The sequence below is a fragment of the Eucyclogobius newberryi genome, unplaced genomic scaffold (genome assembly GCF_026437365.1).
Source record: "Eucyclogobius newberryi isolate DKJ021-1_F unplaced genomic scaffold, fEucNew1.0.hap1 SCAF_5, whole genome shotgun sequence".
Taxonomy (NCBI): Eukaryota; Metazoa; Chordata; class Actinopteri; order Gobiiformes; family Gobiidae; genus Eucyclogobius; species Eucyclogobius newberryi.
This window is the reverse complement of record NW_027316167.1, coordinates 10,705,118-10,726,490: the sequence shown is the minus strand read 5'-3', so window position 1 is coordinate 10,726,490 and position 21,373 is coordinate 10,705,118. Positions and strand designations below refer to the sequence as shown.

General features: G+C 41.0%; 1 protein-coding gene across 2 annotated transcripts in view; it reads left to right on the top strand.

Moving 5' to 3' along the window:
- The window catches only part of LOC140380891 (pro-interleukin-16-like), a 58,855-nt gene that overhangs the window by 12,045 nt on the left and 25,437 nt on the right, over positions 1–21,373 (top strand). For both annotated transcript variants that reach the window (XM_072464865.1, XM_072464864.1), the window contains exons 2-7: positions 2,359–2,731; positions 6,337–6,610; positions 12,118–12,236; positions 13,552–13,666; positions 18,478–18,615; positions 20,412–20,517. In XM_072464865.1, coding sequence (XP_072320966.1) covers positions 2,359–2,731; positions 6,337–6,610; positions 12,118–12,236; positions 13,552–13,666; positions 18,478–18,615; positions 20,412–20,517 — 1,125 coding nt within the window. The remainder of the gene's footprint in view (positions 1–2,358; positions 2,732–6,336; positions 6,611–12,117; positions 12,237–13,551; positions 13,667–18,477; positions 18,616–20,411; positions 20,518–21,373) is intronic.

Below are 21,373 nucleotides of genomic sequence, written 5' to 3'. Positions count from 1 at the left end.
AACACTGTTTAACACCAACACTGTTTAACACTGCTCAACACAGTTTAACACTGCTTAACACAGCTTAACACTGTTTAACACAGCTTAACACTGCTTAACACTGCTTAACACTGCTTAACACAGCTTAACACTGTTTAACACAGTTAAACACAGCTTAACACTGCTTAACACTGTTTAACACAGTTTAACACTACTTAACACTGCTCAACACTGCTTAACACTGCTTAACACAGCTTAACACTGTTTAACACAGTTTAACACTGCTCAACACTGCTCAACATTGCTCAACACTGCTCAACACTGCTTAGCACTGCTTAACTCAGCTTAACACTGTTTAACACAGTTAAACACAGCTTAACACTGCTTAACACTGTTTAACACAGTTTAACACTACTTAACACTGCTCAACACTGCTTAACACTGCTTAACACAGCTTAACACTGTTTAACACAGTTTAACACTGCTCAACACTGCTCAACATTGCTCAACACTGCTCAACACTGCTTAGCACTGCTTAACACAGCTTAACACTGTTTAACACAGCTTAACACTGCTTAACACTGCTTAACACTGCTTAACACAGCTTAACACTGTTTAACACAGTTTAACACTGCTCAACACTGCTCAACACTGCTTAACACAGTTTAACACTGCTTAACACTGCTCAACACTGCTCAACACTGCTCAACACGGCTTAACACAGCTGAACACAGTTTAACACTGCTTAACACTGCTTAACACAGTTTAACACTGCTTAACACTGTTTAACACAGTTTAACACAGTTTAACACTGCTCAACACTGCTCAACACTGCTCAACACTGCTCAACACTGCTCAACACTGCTCAACACAGCTTAACACAGTTTAACACTGCTTAATTCATCTTAACACATCTTAACACAGCTTAACACTGCTCAGCACTGCTTGACACTGCTCAGCACTGCTTGACACTGCTCAGCACTGCTCAACACTGCTCAACATTGCTTAACATTGCTTAACACTGCTTATCACTGCTTAACATTGCTTCTAACACTTCTTTATGCTCATATAAACTTTTAACCTTCCTCTGACCGTCATAGTTCAATGTAATTTTTTTTGTTCTTCCGACTGCCAAAACATGTTGCAAATTGTGCAGATAACAATCAGATTGACTAAAAAGACAGTTTTTGCAGTTTGCAGACGTATGGAAGCCTGAAGGGACATTTGTGTTTTCATAAAGGGCGAAGCACAGAAACTACAAACCATGTCCACAAATATAGGCTCCTGTGGGAAGATGTGGAGAGCATTCATCTGTTTTCTTTTGGGGTTATCCACACTATAAATCTGTGCGGTCGTCTTTTGAGCCTCTTGACTTGTACCTTGTGACCGCTGCAGCTACAATTTTCAAAAACAGAAAGTAAAAGTGAATTTACGGTTTCATAATTTTAAGCAAAGGCAGCCAAGGAATTTTGGGACTTAAAAGACTTATTATAGTTAACCTCGTGATTTTGTGCTTTTACTTGATCGCTGTTTTAACTAGACATTTTTAAACCAGAAAAGCTGCCGTTCTGATCCAAATGTCAAACCAGTTCTGTTGTTGTGTCCTTGAGCAACACATTTAACGTACCATGTCCAAATGTAAGCAGATGCTTATCACAAGTGTGTGGAGTGAATGAGTCATGCAACATAAACAGAAGTGGGCCAAGAATTGAACTAAAGTCAGAGCAATGTTACTTCAAAATAATATCACACAAGTACAATATACAAATCTAAGAAAATATTCAAATCAATTAAATCCTCAGAGTGATAATAACTGTTTGGACGTAACATCTGATAAAACATTAAAGAAATAATGCACAAACTCTTGTATTATCAAAAGTTAGACATTAAAATGAGGAAAAACTCAATCTGATCTGAAAAAGCAGTGCAAGAAACACAAATGTCAGAATTAAGTCAATGTTATAGAAGTATTCATAGTAAGAGTGAGCCAACCTTTTACTCAAGTATACGAGTACTGCTATGTCAAACTAAAGAGTAGGAGTACAAGTTTGAAAACGACTCTGAGAAGTGCAATTTCTTTAAAAAAAAAAACATTACTGAGTTAAATGTAAACATGACAACTACCCCCTTCTGTTCATTAATCTATTCATGCATCTCAATTTGACCTATTGACATGAGAGCCGTGTACGTTTCTGCAGATAAGTCATTTTCCCATAAGTCATAAGGCAAACACGTTCAAGAGCTCGAACAGAAAAGCTCTTGTGTCCTCCTCTGCTCCGTTTCTCAGAACAACACTCTCCCCACACGCACTTCACTCACGCACTCGCTCTCTGCAGCCGTCTGACGCTCCCATAACTGGATTTTGTAATTGCCCTCCAGAGCGGCCGTGCGCATTAGGCTCCTCCGGGCCGGCGGCGGTGGCGGAGGGGGGTGGGCTGCTGCTGCTGCTGTCCGCGCGCTCGCACATGCACGCCCCGCTGACTGCTGCCATGCCCCAGCGCTGCTCCCACCACCACCACCAGAGACGAAGGGTCAGCTGCAGCGGCGGCGGCGGCGGCGGCGGCGGCGGCACGGCAACGGCGGTGGCAGCGGCTCGGAGGATGGAGCGCAGGCGGAGGGAGCAGCAGCTGCGCAAAGGCAACGACAACAACAACAGCAGCAGCAGCAGCAGCAGCGGCGGCAGTCGAGGAGTCAATCACACCGGGACCAACCACAACAACCAGCGCTCCAAGAAGCTGGCCATGCTCTCCAGGTACGAGGGGCTTTGCAGGGGGCCACTGGAGGTGGAGCGGGGGACAGGCGGGTGTAGCTGTGCGTGATGATGGAATAATACTCAATTGTGTGAGTAAAAGTACAGATCCAGGAGCAAAACAATTTGGTAAAAGTATTAAAGAGCAACTTAAAAAAGGTGTAGAAAGTCATTTGAACAGATTTTGAGAACTTTTAAAGCAGTGTGATTCTGATGAAGAAAAGAAAATAACATCTTTCCCACATGATAAAAGATGTAGGAAAGATGTCTAAAATCTTTACTTTTCAATCCAGTAAAACATTTGGTGGATTAGAAAGTACCTGTTCTCAAATAAGTACAAGTAAAAAGTATCCACTGTAAAATGTACTGTAAGTGACGTACATATACCTAGTACTTTTACTTCTACTTTTGTTCTTCACTGGCAATAGCTTGACCAGGTGTGGGTAAAAGTAGCCAAAATTGTACTTGGGTAAAAGTAATGTTACTTCAAAATAATATTGCTCAAGGAGAAGTACAAACTTGTGGTCCGAGAAACTACCGAATTTGAAAAGTCGTATAATATGAAACTCATATTGGAAGAAAAAATATTAAATAATGAACACAATTTCAATCTGGTAATTTGAAAGGATATTAAAAAATGAGCAAAAGTTATCTGAATGAGCAGTACAAGAAACACATACATAAAGCGTTTGACTGAAGTAGTAAAACTATTGTATTGTGGAGCGTATCTGTGTGGAGTTTGCATGTTCTACCCGTGTCTGTTGAAAACATGTACAATAAAATAAATCAATATATAAAAAGTAGGGCAGCCTGGAGGTGGTTTTAACACTTTTATCTTTTATCGATAACATGTTTTACATCCAGGACATTAACAGGGGGCCACAGGGGGCGGAGCTAAGGTCGAGATCCACACTCATGTTGACCCCTGTGACACGCCGCGGTGCCTAGCTTTCCAAAGAATACATCAGTATTTGTAATATCCGAAGGTGACGATGCAGATTTAAAAAAATATTTCAATATTGTCACTGACCAAGGGAAAATACCAAAACATGTACTCAAGTAGAACTGAATATGTTGTAGCCTAGTGCAAAGTAATTGTTTTTGTTCGTACCATTTAAAGTTGTAGATCGAGGTACTTTCAATCTACCTTACATTATGGGTCACAGGCGGCGCGCAGTCTGACAAACAGAAAACACTTCACTCACGCAGGATCATGCTGAAGACTATAGGGCTTATTAGCAATGCCAGGAATTGAACCCACAACGTCTTTGTCTGACATAATGGAACAAACCTTTATTTCTTAACCTGATGTTGACAAAATAACCCACAGTCTCTTTAACATAGTTCAGAATGAGCACAGCCAGGATTTGTAAGAAAGCTTTTTGCTCAGTCCAGCGTCAGTGATGGTCCACACATGGTCCAGTGATGGTCCACACACGGTCCAGTGATGGTCCACACACGGTCCAGTGATGGTCCACACACCGTCCAGTGATGGTCCACACACACACGGTCTAGTGATGGTCCACACACGGTCCAGTGATGGTCCACACACCGTCCAGTGATGGTCCACATACACACGGTCCAGTGATGGTCCACACACAGTCCAGTGATGGTCCACACACCGTCCAGTGATGGTCCACACATGGTCCAGTGATGGTCCACACGCGGTCCAGTGATGGTCCACACACACACGGTCCATTGATGGTCCACACACGGTCCAGTGATGGTCAACACATGGTCCAGTGATGGTCCACACGCGGTCCAGTGATGGTCCACACACACACGGTCCAGTGATGGTCCACACACACACGGTCCAGTGATGGTCCACACACACACGGTCCAGTGATGGTCCACACACGGTCCAGTGATGGTCCACACACACACGGTCCAGTGATGGTCCGCACACACACCGTCCAGTGATGGTCCACACACACACACGGTCCAGTGATGGTCCACACACGGTCCAGTGATGGTCCACACACCGTCCAGTGATGGCCCACACACACACGGTCCAGTGATGGTCCACACACATGGTCCAGTGATGGTCCACACACACACGGTCCAGTGATGGTCCACACACACACGGTCCAGTGATGGTCCACACACACACGGTCCAGTGATGGTCCACACACACACACGGTCCAGTGATGGTCCACACACGGTCCAGTGATGGTCCACACACCGTCCAGTGATGGCCCACACACACACGGTCCAGTGATGGTCCACACACATGGTCCAGTGATGGTCCACACACACACGGTCCAGTGATGGTCCACACACACACGGTCCAGTGATGGTCCACACACCGTCCAGTGATGGTCCACACACACACACGGTCCAGTGATGGTCCACACACATGGTCCAGTGATGGTCCACACACACACACGGTCCAGTGATGGTCCACACACGGTCCAGTGATGGTCCACACACACACACGGTCCAGTGATGGTCCACACACACACACGGTCCAGTGATGGTCCACACACGGTCCAGTGATGGTCCACACACACACGGTCCAGTGATGGTCCGCACACACATGGTCCAGTGATGGTCCACACACACACGGTCCAGTGATGGTCCACACACGGTCCAGTGATGGTCCACACACACACACGGTCCAGTGATGGTCCACACACGGTCCAGTGATGGTCCACACACACACACGGTCCAGTGATGGTCCGCACACACATGGTCCAGTGATGGTCCACACACACATGGTCCAGTGATGGTCCACACACACACACGGTCCAGTGATGGTCCGCACACACATGGTCCAGTGATGGTCCACACACACACGGTCCAGTGATGGTCCGCACACACATGGTCCAGTGATGGTCCACACACACACGGTCCAGTGATGGTCCGCACACACACGGTCCAGTGATGGTCCACACACACACGGTCCAGTGATGGTCCGCACACACATGGTCCAGTGATGGTCCACACACACACGGTCCAGTGATGGTCCGCACACACATGGTCCAGTGATGGTCCACACACACACGGTCCAGTGATGGTCCAACATGCACATTCCACTTTGTCAAAGAGCCATTCATGTTGTTTGTCGTCCCTGAGATCGGAAGAGCAAACTGGAAACGAGGCTCCACCACACATTGGTCAACACATAATGTATTTTCAGCATGTGTCTTTTTCCAATTGCATAATGTTTTTGGAAAATCTTAAAGAAGCCTAAATGATGTCTGATAATAACTGTGTTGAGCTGCGTGTTTGAGTTTAATGTTAATCTATTAAATAGTTTTGTTTCATTCACAAATTGTTCCTGTTTCCTTGGTGCAGTAGCCTACACCAGCTTTCACTGCTGTAGTTCAATTATTTCATTTGGCTAAACTAAGCTTGAAGTCTGGATTATGTGTATGGACTTTAAAAACCTGGAGGAGCTTCATTATTAGTTGGTGACATAGCAGTGGAGAGGAGATGGACTATAAGCAGGATTTCTGTGTTTTTAATTAGAATGTAATATTTTAGACATTCTTTGTTGCTTAAGAGACTTTCAGTTACAGACTTTTAAAAGCTCTAGAAAAGTTATTTTTTAATAAATTATTCTGTTGGACATCAATAAACTAATTTCTATAATCTCTTTTCTGCAGGTCTTTAATCCTGTGCCACTCCAAAACCAGCGATGACCTCAGCCCGGAGGAGAGGACGTCCCAGGACATGTCAGATGCCTTCAGGACGTGGGGGTCCGACTGGGGGGCGGAGCTAAACACTGGAGTCCAAACAACCTGTCGACCAATGGAGAATGAACAATTGTGGACCAACTCTCATCCCACAACCCCAGAGAAACCGATGGAGACGGACAATCACAGAAGTGACGCTCTCAGGGAGAACAAGAAGGGGCTGAGGAGGTCTTTCAGCATCAAGGTAAACTACTCGAGTATTCATTCTGTTCACGCAGTTTAGTTTATTTAAAACAAAAACACATAAAGAAACATAAAACTTGCCCCTAAAATGTCCAGAAAACTAGGCAACATGGATGTTATAAGCATCTGTTCCACCTTCTCAGTTTGATTTGTGACCGATACTGCTTTGCCTGGAATGTTCCACAGTATGGCATTCAAGTTCTTGCTATTATCCAGTTACAGAAGTGTAATTAGCCTAAAAACATGTCGTCTTCATCCTGAGAGTGGTCTCTCCACAGATCTGACATGTTACTTGATGCTTTAATGCCTTACTCTGGGCAAAGCAATGACACATCTCTGGAAATAGTAGCAGGTGGCGGACAATCCTCCAGAAAAGTTACAGAGTGAACCTTTACCTTTCACAACTAGTTCAATCAATCAAGTGAATATAAATGTATGTGAAAACAGACCAGTTTGATTTGGTCCAGACTAAAGAACCGCACCGAGACCACCTCCAGACCACCTCCAGACCACCTCCAGACCACCACCGAGACCACCTCCAGACCACCTCCGAGACCACCTCCAGACCACCTCCGAGACCACCTCCGAGACCACCTCCAGACCACCTCCGAGACCACCACCGAGACCACCTCCAGACCACCACCGAGACCACCTCCAGACCACCTCCGAGACCACCTCCAGACCACCTCCGAGACCACCTCCGAGACCACCTCCAGACCACCTCCAGACAACCTCCGAGACCACCTCCGAGATCACCTCCAGACCACCTCCAGACCACCTCCGAGACCACCTCCGAGATCACCTCCAGACCACCTCCGAGACCACCACCGAGACCACCTCCGAGACCACCTCCAGACCACCTCCGAGACCACCTCCGAGATCACCTCCAGACCACCTCCGAGACCACCACCGAGACCACCTCCGAGACCACCTCCGAGACCACCTCCAGACCACCTCCAGACCACCTCCAGACCACCTCCAGACCACCTCCGAGACCACCTCTGAGACCACCACCGAGACCACCACCGAGACCACCTCCGAGACCACCTCCGAGACCACCTCCGAGACCACCTCCAGACCACCTCCGAGACCACCTCTGAGACCACCACCGAGACCACCTCCAGACCACCTCTGAGACCACCTCCGAGACCACCTCCAGACCACCTCCGAGACCACCTCTGAGACCACCACCGAGACCACCTCCAGACCATCTCCGAGACCACCTCCGAGACCACCTCCAGACCATCACTGAGACCACCTCCGAGACCACCTCCAGACCACCTCCCAGACCACCACCGAAACCACCTCCGAGACCACCTCCAGACCACCTACAGACCACCTACAGACCACCTCCGAGACCACCTCCAGACTACCTCCAGACCACCTCCAGACCACCTCCGAGACCACCTCCAGACCACCTCCCAGACCACCACCGAGACCACCACCAGACCATCTCCAGACCACCTACAGACCACCTCCAGACCACCTCCAGACCACCTCCAGACGACAGAGGGGCAGTACCTCAAAGGCCCACATCTGCACCCTGAAATAGAATATAACAAGTGATTGTAATTGTGATGACTGTATTGTAATTGTAATTGTAAATATGGATTTTCTGAAACAGTTGAAATACAATAAAATGGATTTGTTCTCTTGCCGTACCTTTAGTTCTGAGCGTGTGGGACTATAATCCAAGGCCTAAACCTGCACCAGATTAGACTAAAACAAGTCTACATCTCGACTAAACTCGGCTCAAACCAGGACCAACAAGTGATGCTGTCTAGACTTTAGATGACATTTTTTACTTTCCACCATTGGATTATACTAGTTCACATTTAGCACTTGCATTAGCCAATAAAAACTAAATAGAATAAAAACAGAATGGTCATTTGGAACTACACATACTGCACACACGAGCCTCATGTCTGTTCCACTGAGTCGAGTCATGTAGCGTAAGTCGTTTATGTTCACGACTTTATTGTGAACAAGCTCGGGTTTCAAAAGCAGCGGATTCCCATCGGACTGAGCCGCAACATTCATCTTCGTTAGTGCCGAACGATATTGTAACGAGACTGGACCGAAGGCGCTGTTGCACGTTCAGTACAATTAAGACTCTTTGCTTTTCAGAGTGAATGTTATTTGTGTTCATATTTGAATAACTTCAGAGGAAACACACACAGAACTGTACTTTTCCACGGTGTAAATTGAAGTTGGATGACTTTATCACTTTATTTGTCTTTATTTTTTTCATTGTGATGATTCTTATTTGAAACGTGAATGACCAAAAATGATACAGTAGAGCAGTCATGGCGATTCCTGCATTTTTCTGAATGATTACGCTGCTGACTTTTGTTTTTCTATTACTGTATTTTCTGCACTATAAATCGCACCTTTTTTCATAGTTTTGCCCGGGGTGCGACTTATACTTATGTTTATACTTTTATACTTATACTCCGGAGCGACTTATATGTGATATTATTTCACCCTGGAGAGACAAAGAGACCACGAGAATGGACTGTTTAGCAAGCTTTATTCGTGAGTTATTTGGCGCTCAGACCCCGGCGGAAGACTTTGCAATCATGGGCACTCCATGATCTATTTGTATTAGATGTCTCCCCCCGGAGCCTGGAGACTGGTGGTGGTAGATGTTAAGAGGAGGTAGAGGATGAGGGGAATGCAGAGGAGGAGCTGGGGAGGTGGTGGGTCGCAGTACGGTTTGAGCGGCCGAGCCATCTGCCTGAGGGCTTAAATGCGACCGCCTGGTGCTGATTGGGAGCGGGGAGGAGTCACGTGAGAGCGTTGATTGGGGATGAGGAGCAGGTGCGAGGGCCATGATGCAGACGCCCCTTGACCTTTCACCCTCCTTCTTTGGCCAGGAAAAACTGCATAGCCTCTTTGGGATAAGCGCAGAAACCTGGGAGAGTCCATGGTGAAGTGAGGGATCTGACTCTCACAGACGGACAGGCCACGCCCGCTTGAGTGCGATGATGGCGCTGGGGTGAGGGGTCCTTCCATGGAGGCCTTGATGTAGATGGATGGAGTTAGGTCTTCCAGGCTGAATTTACGCAGGCTTCATTTGTTATTTTCACACTTGCAATCGCATTTCATACTCCAATGCAACTTATATATGTTTTTTTCTTTATTATGCATTTTTTGGGCTGGTGCGACTTATACTTCGGTGCGACTTATAGTCCAAAAAATACAGTATCCAAAGCATGCTCGATATTTCATTTTGCCATTTTTCTTGTCTACAATTCAACGTAATCTTGAGGTAAAAGATCAGGCGTGTCACAATAGTTACAACATTGACTTATCCTTCATCAGCTGGAGCAGTATTTATCTATAGTTTTGTTTGTATGCAGTAAAGAGTCTTATTATGGCGTCTAGCTAATGACTCACGTGTTCTATTCTGCTATTTATTTATTGCAGCTCGTGTTTTCTTCACGTTATGATTCTTTGAAAAGGGTTCACTGGGATTGTCCTGCTTTAAGGTTACAACTTTAGCGTTTATTGTGATATTTTCTGTAGCAATATATCGTGACGGGCTCCAAGATAACGTTGCACCCACCTCAGTGGTCGTGAAACGTCTCTACACTTTTGTCTGGACTGTCGTGCGGCTCGAGTTGCTCAAGACCGCTCCCAAATGTGCAGGAAAATGTAACAGCGATACGATTCTGTTAAGTTTAATCAGAATCAGAATCAGAAAAAGGTTTATTGCCAATGTCAGTGAATAAAAGCGTGATTCACAAACTAGGAACTTTCTTCGGGGATAACAAACAAATATAATAGCTACAAATAAATAAATGAATAAAAATAAAGCATGAATAGAAATTGGGTTAGCTAAATAAGATAAAAAAATAAACTTATACTAAATACTTTGACTGGATTTATACACATTAAGCACATTTTAAACACGCAGGCGCATTAACGTTTGAGAGATGAGTGAAATAATGTTTGTACAAGTCGTTTTTGTGCATAATCAGATTCATTTGTTGTTTATGTCATCTTAAAGAAATTGAAATGTGTTTGTTTGTCAGAATATTACGTTTATTTTGAGCCGTTGAACTGATATCTTCACAAAGCTTGTTTTATATTTCTTCTCTCAGTAAAAACACAGCGTCGCATGTTTGTCTATTGCTGTAAATATCTGTGAATTAGTCAGATCTGTGTTTTTGGCTGTCAACAGGAATGTCACAGTATCAAATGTTTGTGCCATGATTATTGTGAGAAACAACAGCGAAATCTTTCATTTTCTTTCATTCTCATGGTCTGACATGTTTCTATTCCTCAAGTTTGTGACCGGCTTTTTGGAATTTAACTCTGAATGACAAAAAGAAGTTAAATTTGACAAAAACGGCCAGATAAAAAGGTCATTTACGTTTAAGTCTATTTTTTGGGCTATAGATTGAACAAAAAAGGCTCCATTTTGCTTTTAAAATTGTCACGATTATTATTTTTCCCCTCCATCCCTTGTTGGGAAATGGGAGATTTTGTCTATAGGAGTTTTTGTTTATAGAAGATCTTCTATTGAAAGTGTTTTTCAGACTTCCTATAAGTGATCTGTTCTGTTCTTCTGTATCTACCTCTGTATCTACCTGCGTTGCAACAATGAAATTTCCCCATGTGGGACAATAAAGGATTATCTTATCTTATCTTATTATCGATTAACCCAATAACCATGACATCCCTAGTTGTTATTTTTGTTTTATTGGCCTTTATTTAACGAACCAGGATTGTCCCAGTGTCATTCAGAGTCTCTTTTCCAGACAATGACACAGTTGTTCATGTTTTAGTTATTATGATTTAGTTATTTTTCTGTAAGGACACTTTTTCAGACTTAAAACGACAGCAGTCAGATTGTAATGGAACTGAAATATTAAATGCATGTGTTTGCTGTCTCTTTTGTAGGTGTGTAAATTCAGCTGAAATTCAATTAGGTTAATCAATAAGCATGATTATTAAGAACATAATGTAAGGACCACAAAAATAATAATCATGATAATTTCAGAAGCAAAATTAAGTCTGTTTTGTTCAATCTCTCGTCCTAAATGCTAAAAACGTTATTTTATCTGGCTTTTTGTCAATGTTTACTTTATTTTGTCTTGCAGAAAGTTTCATTTCATAAACTTGAGGAACAGCAAAATGCCATGTCAATATCAGACAATGACAATGAAAGGAAATTAAAGATTTCACTGTTGATTGATCACAGTTGAAATAATCGTGAATAATCGTTAAATCGTGATCAAGAATAATCAAATAAATCGAATGTACTTTGAGACTGAAGACTTCTTGTACTTTAAAGCAGCATTCTCAACATTTTATAATCTATTTTCTTTGCAAACAGAACAATTTTAACGCACAATCTGATATCTGAATGACCCAAATAATCTGGATTACGACTTCGCCAATAATGATCTCGTGGATGTGTGTCTTCGTTGTTAAATCCGTGCGTTTGCGGTGAATTGAATCCACCTCGATGTCGATCTATGACGTGGTGTGTGTGTTTAGGAGAGCAGCATCTGGCGCATGTGTGTGGCAGCTCGGCCCCACGAGGAGGCGAAGGGGCCGCACACGTCTGATAACGGCGTCCAGACGGAGCCCAGGGCCGAGTCAGCGCAACTGCAGAGGTAAAACGCACAAACAAGACCATAAAACGCACAACCCATGTGGAAATATTACAACAACAAAAAAGGAAAACTGTACTTGAAGGTGGGGGATATAAAACAGGATGTTATTGTAGTTGTCATATGTCAAGTATATATTTTATGATTTAAACACTTCAGAATGGTACAGAAAGTGTAATCTTGTTCTTCTATATCTACCTCTGTATCTTCCTGCGTTGCACCAATGAAATTTCCCCATGTGGGACAATAAAGGAATATCTTATCTTATCTTATCTTCTAGTCAAAGGTCTGAAGTGACATTTCTGCACTTTTGTGGTTCATTTTAAAGTGCCTCTGACAGGTTTTTACGATTTTCAAATTTTGACTTTATTTAGTGTATTTATACCTGTTGTACATATAAATTATTGTATACACCACTCGATTAGGTATTTGTGGGAAAAAACTAAATAAATATCTGTTGAAAATGACAGGATGTGACATCACACTAGGGACACTCATTCCAGTCAAAGTTTATGCAGGATTTACACAAAGAAACAACTTTTTGACATACTAAACATTAATTCAACTAAATAACGTCGCTCCCATATACTTTTATTTGTCAAATAATTAAAAAAAATCTGACATTAGAGGTTATTGCCCAGTGTTTGTTGGGTTATTTACAAGTGGGATTTATCGATAACAAACAGGAAGAGAAAATATAAACTCAAAAAAAATGCTTTTCTGTGATAACATCTTTATAATACTTTAGCAAAATTCTACATATATTTATCTTAACTGCATTTTAATTCTGTGTGCTGCCCGACCTGTCAGGCAAACGATTATTTAAGGTCGATGCATATTTTGTGCGATGACAAAGCACATTCCTGTTGCTAAAATTGTTAAAACATTGTGTGAATATTGTTTAAAATGATAATTTTGCTCATCGATTAGTCTGGGCAATTATTCTTTCCTTTAAACAATTAGTAAACATCAGATAAAGTTAAGATTATGCTGTTTGATGTCATCCTGATAGCTTTTTTGATCAGAAAGGCTACAATTACACCGGTTCTGTGCGATTTTGATGTAATTCCTGCTCTGTACAGGTCATAAGACATCATAAAACATCTTCCCTCACACGTGACCTGTTTTGGAGTCTGTTTATTGACCAGTTAACGATGATTTCACTGTGAAATTATCAACATTGTTATCAAGATATTCAACATTGCCAATATCGCCCACCGTTTACTGCACTATTGCACTATTGATTTTCATAAAGTTCTGCGTTCTGTGTGCGTGTGCTAGCTCTCTGCTCGGTGGTGACGCCTGCGTTTCTCCACAGGGCCCCGCTCAGCACAGACAAACTGGCTCCGTCTAACAGCCGGGGCCTGAGCGGCGGCGGCGGCTGGGCGGAGCTGGAGAGAGCGAGGAGCGTCCACGTCAAAGCCTGCTGCAAGGTAAGAGTCACAACATGAGAATGGACAACAAACAAGAGACGTGTTTAGAAATGAAGACATAATAATAATAATAATAATAATAATAATAATAACTTTCATTTATATAGCGCTTTTCAGTGACCCAAAGACGCTGAACATATATAAAAAAGGGGGGGTATTTACAGACAGGGGGGGACAGCACGTACAATACACAATAATATACAGATAAAATGAACAAGACAGAAGAAGTAGAGAGAAAAAGATGGGGATGTAACAGGGGGTAGAAGTGTAGGCAATGGGGTAGAGGAGGCTAGGGGTAGAGGAGGCTAGGGGTAGAGGAGGCTAGGGGTAGGGGAGGTCATATGAACACGGCCGGGCACTTTTTGTCCTGAACGCTGCTCAAATCGATTCACAAGGGAAATTACGCGGTTATGAAACATCAACGTCACTCATTTTGTCTTCTTCAGAAACATCCAGCTTCTTCTAAATGGATTGAACCCAAGTCTGCAGATACGTCTCTTAAATTGTATTCCATGTAAGCGTTTATTTGGATGTAACTTTTCTCTTGAACATATTTAGCATTTGTGTCTTTATATTTGTTTATATCAAACCTCTCCATAGATCTGACCTGTAACGTGGCCTGGTGTCTTCTGTGCTGTGAAACATTTCAAACAAAATCGTATGGCTGACCGTCAGAAAAGTTACAGACTACATCTCTAAGCCCTTTATTTGTTTTAATAGGTCAATTTATTTAACTTTAATGATCTTGCATTTATATTTTTTATACTTTTGTGATCGGCCTTAAATTGCAAACTCTCCATTTTGGACAGAGAGTTTATATTTTCATTGTATTATTTTTATAGAACAGTAAAAACAAATGGAATGATAAAATCTGAAGAAAATAAGTGACCAAAACTTGACTTGATAATTGAAAAATGTAATGGAGTTTAAAGATTTGAGTGAGTTTGACAACATTTTTCAGTCTTCAAATCAAATATGTTCAGCTGTGTTTTTTTGTTTTGATTGAAAACACGTGAAAATTACTTTTAATATAAAGTAATTTTATGAAAAAGACTTTCAATCAGAGCCATTTAACACAAACAAGTCACAGTTCATCCTTTAAAGCTTAAAATCTGCTCCAAACCACGTGTTTTACTGACAATGGATTAAAAACACTGATCATTTGAAATAATTGGATCTCGAGTAGATTAAAGGGTGATTAATTGTTCAGCTCGTAATTGAAATCCCCATTATTTTGTGGGAAAGTACAGACCTGATATTTTATTATTGATGTTTGTATCACTCTTGCATCACTTTTGTTTAAATTCCTAGATTAAATTCAGGTAAATGTGACAGGAAACCTCCTTAAAAAACACTTAACATTTATTGTTTCCATTTGTTTTAGGTCGTGTTGTCAATTTTAAGTAAAAAACAACAGCAAATATTTTAAAAAATGTCACCAGAAACTCGAGCCAATGGATGGAAAAAAATACTCAAATGCTAATTAATCTTCCCACTTTACTGAATTCCCCTTATGTGCAGTAGATTAGAAACGTTTCTTTACTCCCAAAGTGTAATTCATTTTCAATTACAACAATGAAAAGCCCAGTCCCATGTGTCTATAACAAACTGATGGTGCTGGTTTGGACTTGGGGACACGGCGTTGAGGTGGCTCCGCTCAGGGCTCGGTCCCGTGCCACAAACGTCCCCTCAAACCGCCGCAGACTTTAATGTGGCGAGGACAAACGTTAGGCCCAAACCAGACGAGTTCACGTGCAGCCAGTAAAAGTCAAACACCCGCTGTTCGGTTATGTAACAGATTTAGACTCACCAAAGCGTTGTTTAGCCCCGTTTGAAAGCAGAGTCGAAGCGTGAAGGCAAATCAAAATGTAAAGCCGGAATGAACATTTATGTTTTAATTGTGCCGTTCAGATGTCATATTTTCACCCTGAACATGTTGAAAATATGACCAGAAACTGAAATGTAAAAAAGTACTGCAAAACTGGTACAAAAACCCTGCATTTCTGAGGTGTAAACTGAATAAAACTGGATATTTTGTTGGTTGCAGATGGATTTATTTTACTTGAATAGTTGCAGTCATTGTGATTTGTTGATTGCGACCAGTGTTTTTGTGTCTCATTCATTCATTCATTTTCTACCGCTTTTTCCCTTTCGGGGTCGCGGGTGACTGGAGCCTATCCTAGTGACTTTGGGCCTTAGGCGGGGTACACCCTGGACAGTGGCCAACTTGTCGCAGGGTTAACACAGAGACATAGACACACAGATAACCATTCACTCTCACATGCAGACTCATGTGATGATGTGATGTTGGTCTGTTTATGTTTTTGTGTCTCAAATATCAATATTCATGCTTATAATAGTTTTTTTTTACTCTAGTCTTGTTCTATTCGAAGTTTAGTTCTGTTTTCAGACCTAGTTTAGCGTCACTTTTAATGTGGCGCAGCAAGTTTATACAAGATCCGTCCACATTTACACTCAACATCACCACGGGGACTAAACCAGAACTGGAACAGGGCCAGACTTGGATTTTACTGATTTATAAACCTGGACTGAAAATTTCATAAATCTAACCAAGATTTATTCACTTAAAAAGAAAAAAAAAACGGAATTATCTGATTTTAAGACATTTCTACTAAATAAGCGCTAAATAAGTACAATTATTAAGCTTATTTTACAAATTCCTAAAATAAGTAAAATTCACTTATGTCAAGGAGATTTTGGCCTGAAAGTGTATGTTTTTCTAGTTAGTGTAATATTGCAGTGAGGACTTAACTTGGGCAGGTCTTATACCAAACTTCTTTTATTGATGTAGAATTTCAGGCTCAGTGTATTGTTGAACTAAACTTTTTAATAGATTGAGAATATTCATCTAGTCTGTTTTAATAGAAAACCCAGTGTCTGATACTGAAGAAACAAAAACAAAAAACCTAGTATGATAGATTTGTTTGATTTTCTAATTTTGACTTTAATTTGGTGTATTTATACTTGTTGACAAGAAGTGACGTCACACTAGGGATACTCATTCTAGTCAAAGTTTATGCACAATTTACACAAAGAAACAACTTTTTGGACTCTCTAAACATGAATTCAACATAATCAAGAGTTGCTCTCATATTTTTTATTCGTCAAATAAATAAAAAAAATTACATTAGATGACTTTCTGCCCAGTTTTTGCTGGGTAATTTTCTAGTGTGATGTCATTGATTAAAAACAGGAAGTGAAATTATAAACCTGAAAAATTTGCTATTCTGTGATCATTTTAAAAATATATTTTTTTAGCAAAATTCTAAATATTATTCATCTTAACTGCATTTTAGTTCAATGAGTCGTCCGACCTGTCAGAGGCACTTTAAGTAGAGATTGGCAACTGACAAAACTGAATATCTTTTGTCGCGTCCTCATATGATTATCAAACGATATTTCTACAATCAGAACAGAAAACATGTCTTATAATGTATTTGTTTTGATTAATTGTCAGTATCATTGATAAAAGGGCTGTAAAACTGGCTACAAAGGAACATAAACATCACTATAACTTTTTTTATTTTAATTTCTGCTGCATTTTGAGATGGCTGTACAAACAATTATCAGTAATTTGATCATTTCAATGAAGTACTGTTACAATCTATAGTAAATATGTTCTTTACTTAAATGCAGAGACAAAAGTATAGAGACAAAGTTGCTGCTTTTCCCCTGTAGTTGCAGAGTTTGTGTGGGACGGACAGGAATGTGGCGGCGGAGCAGTCAGAAAATAGCAAACCCACACGGACACAGAGGGAGCACCGAGGCTGGAGTTCTGTCCCGCACGTTTGCTTTACAGTCGCTCCACCAAAACGACACTGCACATTCAGACGCTGTGTGGTTTATATCAGATGTAAAGAATACGCCCAGGGTTTTTACAAAGGCAGTCGAAGCGGTTAGAAATTCACGGTGCATAATTTATGAAGTCTGTGGCGTTTGCATGTTCTCCCTGTGTCTGGTCAGGAGGAGGAGCAGCACTTTTCAAGCTCATAATCTTAAAACAAGTGAAATGTGCCCTTTATTTTCTACTTTCACTCCTTTACTTAACTTATATTCTCTCTGGTACAACTCGTTCTTTGTGATTTTTTTGTGTGTTTTTATGTATTTATTCTTTCTGTTGTTCTTGTTGTTGTGTTGTCGCTCTGTTTTTGTTACATGTTCTATTAAAAAATAAAATTGCCAAAAAAAAAAGAAACATACTATATAACTACTGCTGTAAAACAAGACCCTTTTCGTAAGAAGACATTTGTGTTTTCTTCTAACATTTAGTATTAAACTATAGCATTTATAGCTGGTGTTTTTACATTTTGTTCTGTGTAAACCATAATATTGATCTAAAAAGTGTCGGTGTAATCCCTCATAATTGATCTAAAACTGCTCAATAATAGAAACAGTTTCAAAACTGCAGAACTACTAACTTCACAGTGATATTTCAGCCTAACAAACAAATGCTAAGTGACCTTTGTTGAACCCTACTGTACAAAAGATGTGTGACCTGGAGTCTGTATTTTTGAGTAATCTCACGTAAATACAGAGAAGTGGGCGGGGATAGGGGGTTTAGACAAAAACAGACATTTCTTGAGTATGCAGGGATCAAACACGGGACAATGCAGGATAACTCCAACATGAATGAAATAAATCAATATAAAACGTATTCTCTGTTGTTTTGTATAATGCCTCGTCCTCCAGGATCTTTTACAATAACTTAAGTATTTATTATCCACATGATCTCTTTATTTATTGTCACACATGTGCTGAGACAAAAGCTGAACATTATAGTTTCGTTTCAGGACGTTTCCACATGCGAGGACACGTTTCACTCTCGCAGCCTCAGCGCGAGTCCTCTTCACCAGAGTTTCTCTCCGGACGCTCTATCTCTGCCCGGATACACGGAGGACGAGCCGCTCGCCAACAACAACCACCTCAAGGTAACCATTAGGACCATGTTCATTCGTGACAAGAACGTGTGTGTAGTTTTGTAATACTTATACATCATCAACTAGGAACAAGCTCTGCACAGAAGAATGTCAGATTCAAAATTCCATCTGGATTTCTTTGTTAAATATATGAATGAGTAAAGCTGGAGGGAGCGTCTGATTGAGCTTTTGTTGGGTTTTGACAATTCCTTTTTCAAATCTGAAGGTAAATTAGCTAAAAATTAGATTAAGAAACTTGTAATGAAGTAAAAAGGTCAAAGCAGAATCCATCTAAAAGTCTTATTAGAAATATTTTTGTATTTTAAGGTAATTGTTTATTTGTGGGTTTGGCGAACGAGCTGATCCTGATTGATTGAATGATTGATTCATTAAGTACATTAAGTATTTGATAAATATTCTTTTTAAGTACAGCGTTTTATCAGATGGTGGACAAATCATGGAACGTCCTAAGCATAGAAGGTTTAACCACATTGTCCAATCTGCAACTAAAGATGTTTTATTATTAACTGAATCAACAGCCATAGATTTGTAACTTCAATATCAAATAAGAGATGACAAAATCCTGTAATTGCATCTAATATGTCAACAAAATGAAGCAAGACATTTTAACCTGTCTCCATCAACTTTTCATAATTACTGTATGTCTTTATTTTCACCATTTTTACACATAGAATGACTTATTTCAGTGGCGTGCGGTCAGGGCAATCAAGGCAAGCAGTGATTGACCAATACAATCTAAAATGAACGTGTGTCACAACTATAATTGCTCCGAAATATATTAAAATAAACCCGTTTTCCCCTCACTTCTGCTGCTGAAGCTCGGATGGAATTTTGACTGTGTTTTTAGTGCCCACTACAGGCCGCTGTGTAGTACTGCATGGGAAGCTTGGTTCTTCTTCTCCCTTTTATCTCCCTTTTATTTTTTTTAACTTTTGCATGTAAAAGCTATCCACTAAATATTGACTGCTTGCCGGTACATAAAAGTCATCGCACGCTACAGACTTATTTATTTATATATGCAAACATTAATAATACATTTTCTCTTAAACTGACATGAATAAACTACAGAAGACGTTTCAAATCGATATCTCTAAAAGTAAGATTTGTCCCTATATTCACCTGCAGTGTATCTCACCTTAAACTTTAAAATACTCCTCCTCACCTTCAAAGCTCTTCACCACCTTGCCCCCCCCTACCTGTCTGACCTCCTCATCCCCCACCGCCCCTCCCGAGCTCTCCGATCCTCCTCCTCTCTCACCCTGACTGCACCAACATCCCGACTCAAAAGTTTTGGCGACAGAGCATTCTCCCGAACAGCACCCCGACTCTGGAACTCCCTCCCCCAACCTGTCCGCCACTCTCCCTCACTCACAACATTCAAATCCCGCCTAAAAACATACCTCTTCACCCAAGCTTATGACCTCCCCTACCCCTAGCCTCCTCTACCCCATTGCCTACACTTCTACCCCCTGTTACATCCCCATCTTTTTCTCTCTACTTCTTCTGTCTTGTTCATTTTATCTGTATATTAATGTGTTCTGTACGTGTTGTCCCCCCTGTCTGTAAATACCCCCCCTTTTTTATTATGTTCAGCGTCTTTGGGTCACTGAAAAGCGCTATATAAATAAAAGTTATTATTATTATTATTATTATTAACATCAATATCACTGTCGTTATTAGCAAAAGCAGTTGATTTGATAGCGTTGACCTGGGGTGGATTGGTCAAAGTTACAAAAATGAATGTGTGGGAAAACCGTCGCTTTAGCCGCTCGCGTGTGGCGTTTCAGTTGCCGATCCCCGAGGTGAACGAGGACCGATACTGGGAGACGGAGAAGACCAAGCTGATTCCGCCCGGACACAACGACAACAACGAGATGAACCACGCGGCTACAAGTAAGTCCTAAAGCACACGCCCGAACCAAAGCAGTTAATCACATGTCGTACACTTACTCGTACTGGACAGAAGGACAATCAGAGGAAGGAAATAACTCATGACATATACTCACGGTACTGGAATTTAGTCGATTTTGGTCTTTTTTGAGTCGATTTTTGTAAATATTTTTCTTTAAAAACATAAATCAACAAAAACAAACAGGTCAAGGCCAGGCTGAAACTAAATTTAGAAATAAAAACAGAGAATAAGAAGGGGAGGCATCCAATCAAACTAAAGTTAAAACACACTAAGTCTAAACTAAAAGTCCCATTTGTCCACACTGAAAATTTCATTCCATAGATGCTCAGAATGTCATGAACTTACTAAATTGTGCCTGTAAATGTCTCGCACAAAACATAATTTTACCCCAAAATTAACTACAAATGAGCAGAACTATGACTTCATGTCCTTGTTTGGAAGTGAACACTAAACATTTCTGTTCAGAAACTCTAACTATTACAAACCATTTTCTTTTTATTGGTATTAATCATAGAAAATATACTTTATATTCTAATTTTGCAAAACAACAGTTGCAACAATTGACAATATTTGTCAATTTTTTTGACATATCTGTGCCTCTAATCACAAGAAGAACTGAAGAGCGTTGTCTTGAAGGTCATTGTCCATCCAAGACCAACTTATTACATTTTTTAGTTGTAGTTTGATCTGAAATTACTGCAGCGTTTCTCAAACAGATCCTATTTTTACGTTATTACGAGAACCATTGACAGTTTGTTTGACTGAATATTTTGATCTTCACGTTTATATATTTAGTGATTTCTTTTGCCTAATCGCCTCTCCACGTAACTTTCCTCG